Source organism: Echinops telfairi, unplaced genomic scaffold (assembly GCF_000313985.2).
Source record: "Echinops telfairi isolate 266 unplaced genomic scaffold, ASM31398v2 ScPeMD7_5;HRSCAF=22, whole genome shotgun sequence".
NCBI lineage: Eukaryota > Metazoa > Chordata > Mammalia > Afrosoricida > Tenrecidae > Echinops > Echinops telfairi.
Window position 1 is genome coordinate 19,846,446 of NW_022103901.1, and position 13,400 is coordinate 19,859,845.

The 13,400-nt window shown below is 47.1% G+C and overlaps 1 protein-coding gene across 3 annotated transcripts in view; it reads left to right on the forward strand.

Moving 5' to 3' along the window:
- The window catches only part of ARHGAP17 (Rho GTPase activating protein 17), a 57,015-nt gene that overhangs the window by 31,034 nt on the left and 12,581 nt on the right, over window positions 1-13,400 (forward strand). For 2 of the 3 annotated variants that reach the window (XM_045300191.1, XM_045300190.1), the window contains exons 13-17: window positions 337-450; window positions 3,164-3,255; window positions 5,042-5,198; window positions 6,319-6,552; window positions 8,324-8,493. In XM_045300191.1, the coding sequence (XP_045156126.1) occupies window positions 337-450; window positions 3,164-3,255; window positions 5,042-5,198; window positions 6,319-6,552; window positions 8,324-8,493 (767 nt within the window). The remainder of the gene's footprint in view (window positions 1-336; window positions 451-3,163; window positions 3,256-5,041; window positions 5,199-6,318; window positions 6,553-8,323; window positions 8,494-13,400) is intronic. The other variant, XM_004705707.2, reaches the window with a different exon arrangement.

Genomic DNA, 13,400 nt, shown 5'->3' on the forward strand with positions numbered 1-13,400 from the left:
ACACAATGGATGTATGTATGGATTATGATAAGAGCTGTAAGAGCCCCCAATAAAATGACATATATATATGGCTTCTTTATTATTCACACATTTACATAGGGGTAGAATAGATGGGACATAAAGGAAAGTAGATTAGAAATATATAGCAAATAGAGATTCTAAATTGTTGAGATAAAAGAAATTTGTAAAATATTTAACCTGAAACACTTTCTGATTCAGCAACACACTGCAGTTAGTCCCTAGGCACTCTGGGATTGAGCACCTGGACACTAAGAATAATATTTCTGCAAATATTATAGAGTGGATATTTTTCTCCCCTTCCCTTTTGTCTCACAGGTATTTAATCAAGTTCCTTGCAAAGCTTGCTCAGACCAGTGATATTAATAAAATGACTCCCAGCAATATTGCAATTGTCTTAGGCCCTAACTTGCTATGGGCCAAAAATGAAGGGTAAGTAAGCTTTCTTCATATCATCTTATTTTAGTGTCTTCTTTCCGTTTGACAGAAGGAGGAGGAACATAATCCAAAGTCCACGTTCTAGTTGAAGATACACTCCCAAGATGTTCTGAGGTTGATTTTTTTCACTCAGCCATATTCTTAGAACTGTGAGCTGAGCAATATGGGCATGCAGAGATGTCTGAGACCTTGACCCAGTCTTCAAAGACCCCCAGTGTTAGGCAGTAAGTAAGGTAGATCAACCACTATAGGACAATCATAAGATACAGATATGTATATATACACACACACACATAGGATACCACAGACATCATAACGTATGATGGGAAAACAGGTGAAGGAATGTCATTCAGGCTGAGCAGTTCAGCGAAATCAGTAGATAGGAAATGGTATCTAAGCTGCACCTTAATGAATTCAGAGCTTCCGGCTAAGGGACCTGTCTGAATTTTAGGGGACATTACCTACTCTTGTATATTGTGCAGGGTTGTGAAGCTACAATCGAGTAGACTAGGAGCAGGTTGTAAAGGGTCTCAAATATAGTACTGAGGTGTTTAGGACTTATTTTATGAATCATAAGCGAGCCATCAAAGTTTCTAAGGAGAAGAATGATTTCATCAGATTGCACTTTGGAAAGATAAATGTGTTAGGCTTGAGAAGTGCCGACCGAATAGAGAGAGGTCAGGGAGGAGCTCAGTGAGAAAGCTTCTGGGAAATCACCAACATTGCTGGAGTGTTTATTCTGCTGCTGCGCTCCGATTCTCTCTCATCTTCCCAGAGAGCCCGTTAATGTAAGTGCAATTGCCCTCATCCTTGCAGATGATGGCATTGGGTCCTGGAGACGTCAAGTAACCTGCTTCGTGTTGCGCAGCAGGGAAGGGGTGACACCAAGGTGCTGGCTGCAAAGTCTGTGTCGCTGGCTGTGCCGGGCCTCCCGTTACTGCTATTCAGCTTTGTCAGTTCACAAGCAGTTGAAGTCCCTGTAGCCATCACAGTGATGCTTTGAATCAGTCTTCTTTCCTCTCCTTCCTTCTGCCCTTTCTTAACTTCATACCACCCTTCCTTTCACTCATTCCTGTATGCTCAGTCTTGTTGCAGGGGGTATTTATGTGATTACTTATGAAATCCAATGCCATAAAGGAAAATTAAAGATAAACGGACATAGAAACCCAGGATCTTATATTGTGAAATAAAATCCCAGTAGACTAAATAGTTTGGTGTAAAAAGTGAAGCCATGAACATTGCTGGTATCTATTTGCTAGCTTTCAATATAAAGAAATCTCTTCTAGGCATAAAGACTTCAGTAAACAATACATTTAAAACTGAATGACCTGACTCTACATGAAGGCTGCAGAAAGTTCATGGAGAAATGGAATTAAAGCATAATAGAATTTGTCCACAAACTTGCTAAAGCCAGCTCATGGAACAGGGACAAACTTCTATATGCCAAAAAGCACTTTAAATCATAGACACTCCAAAACAAGGAAAGGTTCCCACCACAGTCTGCAGCATCTGTTTTTCAAAGACTTGCAAATCAATAAACTTCCCTCTAAAAGAAAAAACGAAAAGGCATTATGAGTAACAGGAGTCCGATGGCAGGGTGTAAGCGGGTGGGGAAGGTAACCTACGTGGAGCGCGCTTGCCTAGCAACCCGGACATCCTGCTTGCTTGGAAAATGGAGTGGAAACACCTGTTCTGGTGGGAAAAGAGGCCAGAGTGAGATAGTAGAAAGAGCGCAAGGTGAGACAGTGAGGCCTAGGGTCAAGTTTCTTGAGGATCCATACTCCTTATCTGTAGAATAAGCCTCATAACAGGTTGTTGAAAAGATAAACAGGGTGAAGACCGGGAAGCAGAGAACTGGAGTATGGTAGTCAGCGGGTGTTGGCCCTTGGGAGGTTGGTTGGCAGATGTTCCGATGGACAACTGGAACAGGAACTCCTTACGGGTACAGAGTGAGACTGATTCTGAGGCCTGGCAGCAGACACTCACCCTGGGACCAGTGCACATCCCTAACAACCAGAAGTGTAAACGTTCAGACATGGGTTTTCTGCTACCATAAACATTAGGATGCATTGAACTGAATCTTCTTGGCACATTGGATGTCCTTGTTTATAATACAGGCAACTTTTTTTTGTGTGTGGTCTTGGGCTTCAGAAGGTAACTATCACAAGTAGTTGTACAAATAGGGAAATGTCACCTTTGTTCCAAACAGATTCAAAACCAATGATTTGATATATGACTTGCATACTGGTGACAGCTGCTCATGACTGCCTGTGTGTTATGGATGCTAGCTGTAATCAGTGTAGATCAGCGGTTCTCAGCTTGTGGGTCGCGACCCCTTCCGGGGCGAAAAAACCCTTCAAAAGGGGTCCCCGAATCAAAAAAAGAACAAAAAGAAAAGTAAGAAAGAAGCAAAAAAAAAAATTTAAGGGTGGGGGGGGTCACCCCCACATGAGGAACTGTATGAAAGGGTCACAGCATTAGGAAAGTTGAGAACCACTGGTGTAGATTAAGGATTGATAACTAAATTGGGGTCATTTTTTGTGGGGGTGATCACTGCCATATTCATAAACCAGAACCTTACAGACTTCATTTTTGCATCTATACTTAAATGTTATCCTTTCGATACCATGTCACTGCTCTGATACAACCTGCAGCAGTTCGAGCCGGCCTGGGCAAAGTGTTTTCATTTTATGAACTTCCTTCGCAGAACACTTGCTGAGATGGCAGCAGCTACATCCGTTCATGTGGTGGCCGTCATTGAACCTATCATTCAGCACGCTGACTGGTTCTTCCCCGAAGGTAATTTTCTTCTGTTTTCCTTGTCTGCCAAGGCAACAATGTAATAGCTCAGTAAGTCTTTTTGAGAAGAAAACACACCGTAATCTTTTCACGATTGCATGGTCGGTGTGACTCTTGTTTCTTTCCAGTTCTGTTAGTGTTTATCCTTTGACTAACGGTAACCATAGTACTTTGTATTCCGCTTTCTCGCACTGAACAGTCAAGTCACCCGCTCACCGAGTATTTCCTGAATGCCCTCTGTATACCAAATGTTTTGCCGAGAAGACACGGAGGAATTTGGCCACTAGCGACAAAGGCCACATAGACAGATACATTCTAATAAATGACAGCGTAGACAATTAGAAGGGGAGGGAAATAGGGATGCAGCCAGTCAGGTGTTAGAGAAAAGCACTGAGATGCTGTTGAGCGGACACAAGTCGTACTTGGAAGAGTCCCCACTGGTTACTTAGATGTGTGCAGACGCGGGAGATAAAGCTGAAAGGCAGGTTAGGCCCATTTCTGAAGATCCGAATGGGCTATTCAGGGAACTAGCGCTTCCTGTAGGCGATCCATTTTCAGACTGTGTTGCAATCCTGGGATCCTCCGTGATTCCCATGGAGCCTTTTAGGAGCACTGGTTGGTCGGACAAGTGTTTGGGAGTTGGGGCTTCCCCCCCCCCTGCTTAAACCAGAGCCCTGCTATCTCGCCCACTGGAGAATCAGCTCTGTGCTGCGAGAGCTGGGCTGACTTTGTCTTCACCATGGTCCACCCCTCACCAAGAACCCTGCCCAACTCACAGAGGTCGCGCCACCAAGAGGTGGGAGAGGAAAGACTGTTGGCCTCCTGTCCGAGCCGTCTGTGGACGAGATCACTCTTGAAACAACTTCTAGAGGCAGTTAGTTCCTGGAAACTCACCGCCTTCGAATTGATTCCGACTCATAGTGACCCTACCGATAGGCAGTGTAGAGTTGATTTTTTTTCTTAGCCCTTTTTTAGATAAAGCTGATCACTTTTTGATAATAAAGATGCTGGGTGTCCTCTTCTATCACCAACCTTTGGTTGGTTGGGTCTCTACAGAAGGGAAAGCAGAGAGTTACGTAAACTTATATTCTGATTCGTAACCCATCTCTCTAGTTCTCCTATGACCCTTCTCATGTTCTGGTAAACTGCTCTTAAGAAGATGGGAGTACTTGATCAACGAGTCCTCACCTGTGAAATAGTGAGGACCTAGGGTCACTGAGGACTCCCAGTGGTGTAGTGGTTACACGTTGGACTGTGAACTGCAAGGTCCGCAGCTCAAAACCACCAGCCGCTCCGCAGGAGAAGGGGGAGGCTTTCTACTCCTGTAAAGAGTTACAGCCTTGGACACACACAGGGGCAGTTCCACGCTGGCCTGGCGGGTCGTTATGGGTCAGAATCCGCTCAGTGGCAGTGAGTTTATTATTATTTTTATTTGATAGATCGACACCGTGAGCCGGAATCATTTGGGGGTGATAGACCGATAAATGGGGTCTGTATTTCAACGTAGTCTTTTTAAAACTCTCAAGCGGAACGCCACGTTGTTGCTGCGAGTTGCTATGGAGTCCAATGTGACTCACAGTGACCCCAGGCGGGCAGCGTAGAGCTGCACCCCGTGGGGTGCTTGTTCAAGGCTGGGGCCTTCTGGAAACAGCTCCAGACTTGTCTTCCTGGACCCGTCCAGGTGGGTTCAGGCTACCAGTCTTTGGGGAGTAGTTGGGCACTAAACCGTTTATATCTCCTAGGGACTTCTCTATGTCTCAAGCACTTGTTTGTTTTCTTCCTGCAGAGATCGAGTTTAACGTATCAGGAACATTTGCCCCTCTCAGCATCCCAAATTCCAATCACTCATCCCACGCTGGAAATGATTCTGACTCGGGGACTCTGGAGAGAAAGCGGCCTGCTAGCATGGCAGTGATGGAAGGGGACTTGGTCAAGAAGGAGAGGTGTGTTTCAAGCTGTTCATTTTCAAGCCAGCAGGAGTATCATGTATACTAATTGCTAAACCCTTGGTACCTGGTACTGGCTCAGTGGACTTGTAATTTGAGAGTGGCCATGCATCCATGACTGATAGAATCGACTCTCATCTATTCCAAGCCTTAGTCTGATCCTGAAGTCAATAAGAGGCCTGTCAGTTAACTTTTGTATCACATGCTTGCAAGTGGAACAGCAGCATACACACATGTTCACATTCACCTACATCTACTTGATCGAAGAAACTCTGCTGGCACAGTGATTAGAATGATTGGCTGCCAACCAAAAGATCAGCAGGTCAGGACCCCCAGCCCCTCCACAGAAGAAAGAGGTGGCAATCTGCTTCCATAGAGATCACAGCCATGGAAACCACCTGGGGCAGTTCTGCTCTGTCTGCTAGGGTTGCTGTGAGTTGGAATGGACTTGACAGCCATGAGTCTCAGTTGGGTGTGAGAAAAGTAGATGTGACCAACTTGACTTCTACCACGAGTCGCCTCATGTTAATGAGACAGATTTTGGGCCTAACTTGGCTCCTAAATGGACACCAAGTACTGAATCTGATGTTCAACTGTAGAAACCTCAGGCGTTTCTCATTCAGAAGGGGAACCGTGGCCATGTTGAACTTAGGATCAGCAGGTCCCTGAAGTATGTTCTATGGGTGACTTGTGGGATTTTTCCAAGGGTGATCAAAATTACATATGATTTGTGATTTTCCATGCCAACCTGTGCAGTGGGTGTGATGAAATGTCACAGTGTCACCACCACCACAACCACCCCCACCCCCACTCCCACCCACCCCTTCCCTTGCACTGAGAGCTAGAGAGGCGCTTCTCACGCCCATTACACAGGTTGGCACTTGGGGTCTGCCCCTTTGCCTTCAGCCACTTACAACCAAATTGGTAAAGGACATTGATCGGTACCAGGTCCATGGGCTCCCTTCAGTTTTAAAGCCGGGTTGGTATTGCTACTTGACTGCATGCTGGGCACCTTGGGTAGCTGTCCCCATGTGTGGGCTTAGCACATGGACCAAATGGGCTTCTGTCTTAGTCAACAGTGCGCATGGTGTGTTGACTGTTTCTTCTCTCTGTGTAGCTTTGGTGTGAAGCTTATGGACTTCCAAGCCCACCGGCGGGGTGGCACTCTAAATAGAAAGCACATTTCCCCAGCTTTCCAGCCACCTCTCCCGCCCACAGATGGCAGCGCCTTGGCTCCTGCAGGCCCAGAGCCCTCTCCCCAGAGCTCTAGGGCTGAAAGCAGCACAGGGGGTGGGGCTGCCCCCTCCTCTGTAGGCACACAGGAGCAGGGGCTGAGCCCGGGCGATGGCAGGTAAGGAGGCTGGCTTCTGCTAGCAAGGGTGCTCTACGCCCACCCCAGCATTCTCAGTGGTGTGGCCATTGAACGTGGCATCCATGCCGGAGGAAATGACTTCCACATGAAGTGAGCCCCTTTGCCCTCACTCCTCTGGAAGGCAAAAGGGAGGGGAGGGGAGACAATGCAAATTGCTTGCTTCCTTTCCTGTTTTCAAAAGGAAGCAACATTTGTTTGCATTCTTTACTTTAATGCTTTTACCGCTTTGGTGGTGGAAGTCAGAAGCCAGTCATTGTCTAACATTGTTGTTATAAACTTGTTTTACCTGTGCGATGTAAACTGTCGATGTTTCTGTGCCATTTGCTTGTGTCATCCATACGCTAACTAGTAAGGAGCTCATCGTTGGAAGCAGTAAGTAGGTTATTAAGGTATGGTAGTTTGGGCACTCGTTATTGGCAGATTTGACTGAAGAGCTCATGTCTGCTAGTGCCACACGGAGGAAGTTCAGTAGGGGACAAAGACCCCAACAGTTTTCAGTCTTTTCAGGCAGCTAGTACATGAGTACAAGGTAGACAATAAAGAGAGTAGATCTTGAAAGATCCGTAGGGTTGCTTAACCTTTTCATAAGTCACTCGGAGTTACCCTGGAACTTGAGGGTTTTATTTAATTGGCATTAATTCTGTTTTCCCTGCTTATCTGGACACAGGACCAACTAGAGGCCACTTCAGGTGGTTACGCAAACCGTTCAGAACCGGTCGAGAGGGATGCTACAATTTTTGTACAAACCGAGAGATGAAGCTGCTCTCAAGCAGAGCTCTCTCATCTCATGTCCTGGGGGATGGGCTCCCAAGAACTGGGCGAGGCGACGAATGAGATAATAGTCTGTTTCCATCCTCATGGCTGAAGAGTCTTAAATTTCGTTTTATTCCAACATTTTGGAAAAGTTCACTTTTACATTAAAAAAAAATAGGGCTTCAGGCTTCATTGGCTTGTCAGAGACTTGATGTTGGCTTGTCATTAACCGCTGTGTCTCATGTATATTGATTTCGATTCCGTTTTTATTGTTGCTTAAGGAGAAAAAGTATCAGCAGAATCGCATTTTCATTTACTCAAGGCATTCAGTTAGTGTGGTCAGGACTAAGATTTAAAAGAATAATTTCTCCTCACAACAGGAAGAAAGGGAATGTCAGTCATCAATTTGCTGTTGGCCTTGTATTGTTTCTAGGTACCTTTACCTGCATTTTACTTCACAAATGAGTGGCATTCATTCTTTGGGGACCTTAACAAATTCTAACCAGAGTTTAGTATACAAATGCTCGGAACCAGGAAGTAGGAAGCCCAGCTTCTGACCTCTACCCCTAACTCTGCGGCTTTGAGCAGCCAATTAGCTTCCCCTAAAGTGGTCCTATCCCGACTTGTAGGAGGACAGGATGTACAGTTGAGTTATCGAATACATAAAACTTAAGATCACCTACTTGCCTGCTAACCTGAAAACTCTGGTTGGAGCCCTGTGCTTTATAGCCTGCCTAGCACTTTCTGGCTGTCAGTATCTGACATCGAACGGGACGGTAAGCAACCTTGATGGCACAGTGGTTAAGCACTCGACTGCTGACCGAAACATCTGCATTTCCATCAGCCGGTTGGCAGGGTGGTCTGCTTCCATAAAGAAACCCTGTGGGGCAGCTCTCCTCTGCCCTATTGGCTTCCTATGAACCCGAATCGACTCAGCAGCAGTGGGTTTATCTGTCTGATTTTAACATGGCTTTCATGTCCGCTCCTCCCCTGATAGTCCTCCAGCACCCAAGGATGCTGTGCCTGCAGCTGCGCCCCCAGCAGGAAGGAACAGCGGTCAGACAAGCACTGGCCCAAACCAGGCTCCAGCGGCTGCAGGCTCCCACCAGCTTTCAGTCAGCCCAGCTCACAGTTCTGCTGGGCCCAGCCCCCACACGCTGCGCCGAGGTAAGGAGCCTTTGGGGGTGCCCTTGGGGGTGGATGTGCAGGGCTCCCGGCTTAAAACAAGGATTCCCGTGGTAGGGATTTGAGACACACCTCTCTGGGTCTATTCAACCAATGGCAAGTAGGAAAATCAGTCTTTAGAAAGAGGGATTGTAAAATTGGCAGGGAGGGGGCGCGGGAGGGGGCGTCTGGACGCATACATTGAAGGATGTGTTTTCCCTCAGGGACCACAAAACTTAACCCACAAAGAGCCGTATCTGCACAGACTCGCCTACTTTTCCAGGAATCGAGCATTCCGGATCTTGGATCCGTCACAGTCTCTGTGCCCTGTGTGCTCTGGCCCACGTTGCCTCTCAGCCCACGTGACCATTCTCCCGGCTCCACGCTTGGGCCACACTGATCTGTTCTCTGTGTTTGGGTGCACAGACTTAATCCTTTTTTTTTTAATTATCTTACTGGGGGCTCGTACAACTCTTATCACAATCCAAACATCCATTCATCGTGTCAGGCACATTTGTATATTTCTTGCCCTCATCATTCTCAAAACATTTGCTTTCTACTTGAGCCCTTGGTATCAGCTCCTCATCCGTCCCCCACTCCCAGCTTCCCCTCCCTCATGAACCCTTGATAATTTATAAAGTATTATTATTTTGTCATGTCTTACACTGTCCGACGTCTCCCTTCACCCACTTTTCTGTTGTCACGTGTTCCTTTAGAGCCTCTGTGCTTGATTCTGGTTTGGTTTTGCCCCTCCAGCACATCCTATCCTTAGTCTTCACGTGGTGATTTCTCGTCACCCAGGTCTCCAGTCAGAGCACTTTCTCCGTGAGGCATCCCTGACTTCCCAATCTGTAATCTGACCAATCACCAAGATTCCCACCTATGGCAACTCCGTGTCATGTGTGTTGGAGTAGAAATGTGCTCCCAGGATTTTCAGTGACCGATTTGTCTTTTCATTCAGAAGTAGGTATCATCCAGGCCTCTCTTCCGAGGCAATGCCTGTGGTTAGACGTGAACTGACAACCTTTCGGTTAGCAGAGGAATCCATTCTGTACCACCTAGGGACTGCGTCCCACCCCACAAAGTCATTTTCTATCAGAATATGTTCCTCATTCCGAAAATTCTGTTTTGTTTTGTTTGAGCTTAGTGTGTGTGTGTGTGTGTGTGTTCGAGGCCTGAGTGAGCTGTGACCCCACGTGTCCCACACATGCCAGTGTTCCTGGCCCCTGTGCTCTACCTGACATGGTGTGGACACTCAGTACTTGTGATTTAGGAGCTGCAGGTGTCTTGTAGTACTAGAGCAGCACTGGGTGACTTTGGCCCACCCCAAGCCCTGGGTATATTGCGCAGTGTCTAGAGCCAGTTTGGGTCGTCACGACTGGTGAATATCATTGGCATCTAGTGGGTAGAGGCTAGCAACACTGATAAACATCCTGGAATGTACAAGACAGCCCCCCGCAACCGGTCACTATTTGGACACGATTACATGAAGATTAGAGTCGATTATAACCCACGGGAGCTAGGGTGTCCTGTGTCTTATTTCCCAATGGCATTTGTCTAGAATGTTGATGAGATTCACTCCAGTGTGACTTTTCATTTTTGGCAACTCAAGAAAACGTGAGTTTGTCATAACAAGGCAAGATGATTGTTGCAAAAACTTCTGTAGGCAGTTGCTCAAAACTCACTGTCATCGAGTCAGTTGGGACTCCCTAGTGACCCTGCAGGTGAATATATGTTTGAGTCGATATTAGCTTCACAATCTTCTCCTGAGGAAATCAAAGAAATAGCAATTTTGTCCTTGAGAAACCTCCTGTTGGTTGAAAACATTAAGGTACCGTGATTTACGTGATCAGGCTCTCTGACCGCACTCTGACTCCAGCTTGCTCTGAATGACTTTTTCCTGAGAGGTCTGGGTAACAGCAGGTTGGGGGCGGGTTGGGGGTACTGATAGGATTATATGATTCCATTGTGAGTGGTTGTTCACAGGGTTAACTGTTACTGTAAAAATCTGGAAATTCAGCAAGGCGTGTGGTCATCTTTGCCATCCTGAAGGGTGTCAGATTAGCCATATGGGAAACAGGTAGGGGGCAGCCTTCTACCATGAAGGAAGACAAGTCAAGCCTCTGGACCCTGAGATCCCTGAGCACCGAAGCTATGACATCAGAGAAGTGGTGAAGAAGTATCAGAGGAGCAGCATCAACAGAGCCAAGAGCCTATGACGTAGCAGTACTCCCTGCCCCTCAGAGTAAGCAAAGCTGAGTGCCTGCGAGCAGGTGGCTCACCTGCTGGAGTAGGGCATGTGTAGGTACTTAATTGAGAAGCTAGATTTTCAGATCCATGAAGCTAGAACCTAGTGCTGATGTGTAATAGTGCAGTGGAGTACCCATTGGGCACTTATCAGCATCACTTTAAAAGCTTTGTAGCATTGCCCAAGCAGGGCAAAGGCCAAGGGGCTGTGTGACTGAGAGGCCATGAACCAGAGAGAGGCCTGCCTGCAGGCATGTCTAAGAAGAGACAATCCTGACCAAAGATCATTTCTGATCCTGAATTGTAAACTGTTAACTTCCCTAGTAAGCCCCATAATCACGACTGTTGTCTGTGAATACTGTGTAGCCATGCAGTGAATTTTCAAACTCAGTAGCGAGTACCATGGGGGGAATGGTTGGTGTCAGAATAGATAGGAAGGTTGGCGGGGCGGAGGCATGTCTGACTTCTGCCTCACAGGGATCTGCCCAAGGCTGATGCTGGTGCTGATTTTCCTACTGCTTCCATCTGAGGTCAGAGTCCAGACACCACCACCCCTATCCCCACCCCCACCACCTCTTTACGGGTACACACATGATAGATCCTTGGGGAAATATGAGGGGCTATGGGAAAATGGAAGTAACATTTTAAACTATAAGCTCTATTTCTCAATTTGAGCTCCATCGAAGGCAAGAAACTTTTGTAAGCAGTGATTCAAGCCATCCTTAAAGAATTGAGAGTCATGGGACTTTAACCAGATCAATGGAGTCTTTTTTACCTTATAAACTGAAGAAAAAACTGGGTACCCTTCAGGTAAGGTGACTAGACATCCCGCTTTTGGCGGTCCAGTCCCGATTTTTAACAATTTTTTCCTGCGTCCCGCGGTGCTTTAAAAAAGTCCCGATTTTTGGAAAGAATGTACAACAAACTAGGGTATACGGTTTTCGGCTGCCGTGTGGCTATTTCGCCAGGAGATGAGTTTTATCAATGGTGTCCCACTTTACCAATGTTAAAATCTGGTCACCTTCCCTTTAGGTCCAAATCAGAATGTAAGGTGGATGCCTAGTGATTTTCCATCCAAGCTCACAAAATCACCCTGGTCTGGTGGGAGAATGAGCAGGAGCGTTGTCATGGCGGAGAAGGAAGGACTCCCTCTTCTGTCCTGGCACTTTCTCTGCTAAGGCCCTGGCTAACTGTCTCAGAACACTCGCATTTGAACGATGGTGTGGAAGAAGAATATCGACGGGACCAGGCACTGCAAAGAGAACCACCCGCTGTGCCTTGGAAGAAGTGCAGCCAGCATGCTCCTTAGAAGCTCGGCTGGCGAGACCTCGTGGCCCACACTTGGGCCGTGGTAAAGAGAAGGGCAGAGAAAGGGATGCTGCAGCAACGCACTCAAACATCAGAACAAGTGTGAGGACGGTGCAGGGCCGGGCAGAGTCTCGATCTGCTGTACCGAGGTCACGATGAGTCAGAATCGACTGGGTGTCGGTGGCACCGGGATCGCTTGGGGATAGACTCCCATGTTACCCGTCGTCAGACTGTCTTCCCGTCTGGGTCACCTTCAGCTTTAGCTGTACCCCCACTCAACTGAAGAAAATTAGGTGGTCTGGGCCGCCGTCCCAGGTGTGACCCTGTCGTCCAATGGAGGAGTTTGCTCAGCAACACATGTGAGGGCCCTTCTGCTTCGGACCTCCTGTAGCCCCAGGTCTCAGGGCCTGACAGGAGGAGCCTGATCCTTTCAACCCCACCGCAGCCAACCCCCACATTCTTCTATTAAATCTTAATCATGGACTTCAGTATTCATATTTGTAATTTGTATTGCTTAGACCAGACAGCCAGAGTTTTGGTTTTGTTTTGCAATTGCTTGTGGCACCCAGCGTTTGGCAAACGTTCCAAAGGTGTCTAAATATGTCTTCCTTGGAGGCTGGTCGGTGGTTTCTGTGTGAGAAGGTTTTCTGAATTCCCATGTCAGAAGTTCTAGCCAGCCAAGCCAAGCCAGCTTTGCCCGTTTCAATCCCGAATTCAGAGCCCTGTGACCAGGGAGCCGTAGGGAGAAATCAGTCAGTGTGAGACATGAAAAAATAGTAATAATTCTTAAATTATTGAGGGTCAGTGTGAGGGAGGATAGGGGAGTGAGGGGAAAAAAGATCTGATACCAAGGGCTCAAGTAGAAAGAAAATGTTTTGAAAATGATGATGGCAGCAAATGTACAAATGTGCTTGACGCAATGGATGGATGGATGGATTGTGGTGAGAGTTGTATGAACCCCCAATAAAATGATTTATTAAAAAAAGAGAGAGAAACAAGAGGACACCTGACCTGGCTCTGAACTTCTTTTTTGCCACATAGTAGCTTTGAGGGTGGCCTGTTTTTAAAACAATTGACCTCTCTGTGGTTTATTGTTGTTAAGTGCCATCCAGCTGGTTCCCACTCACAGCAAGCCAGTCGGTGTGGCACACGGTGAAGCCCTGCCTGATGAGTTGCCACTGTGGCACACGGTGAATCAGGTGCCGCTGTAGCACATGGTGAATCAGGTGCCGCTGTGGCACACGGTGAATCAGGTGCTGTTGTAGCACACGGTGAATCAGGTGCTGTTGTAGCACATGGTGAATCAGGTGCCGCTGTAGCACACGGTGAATCAGGTGCTGTTGTAGCACATGGTG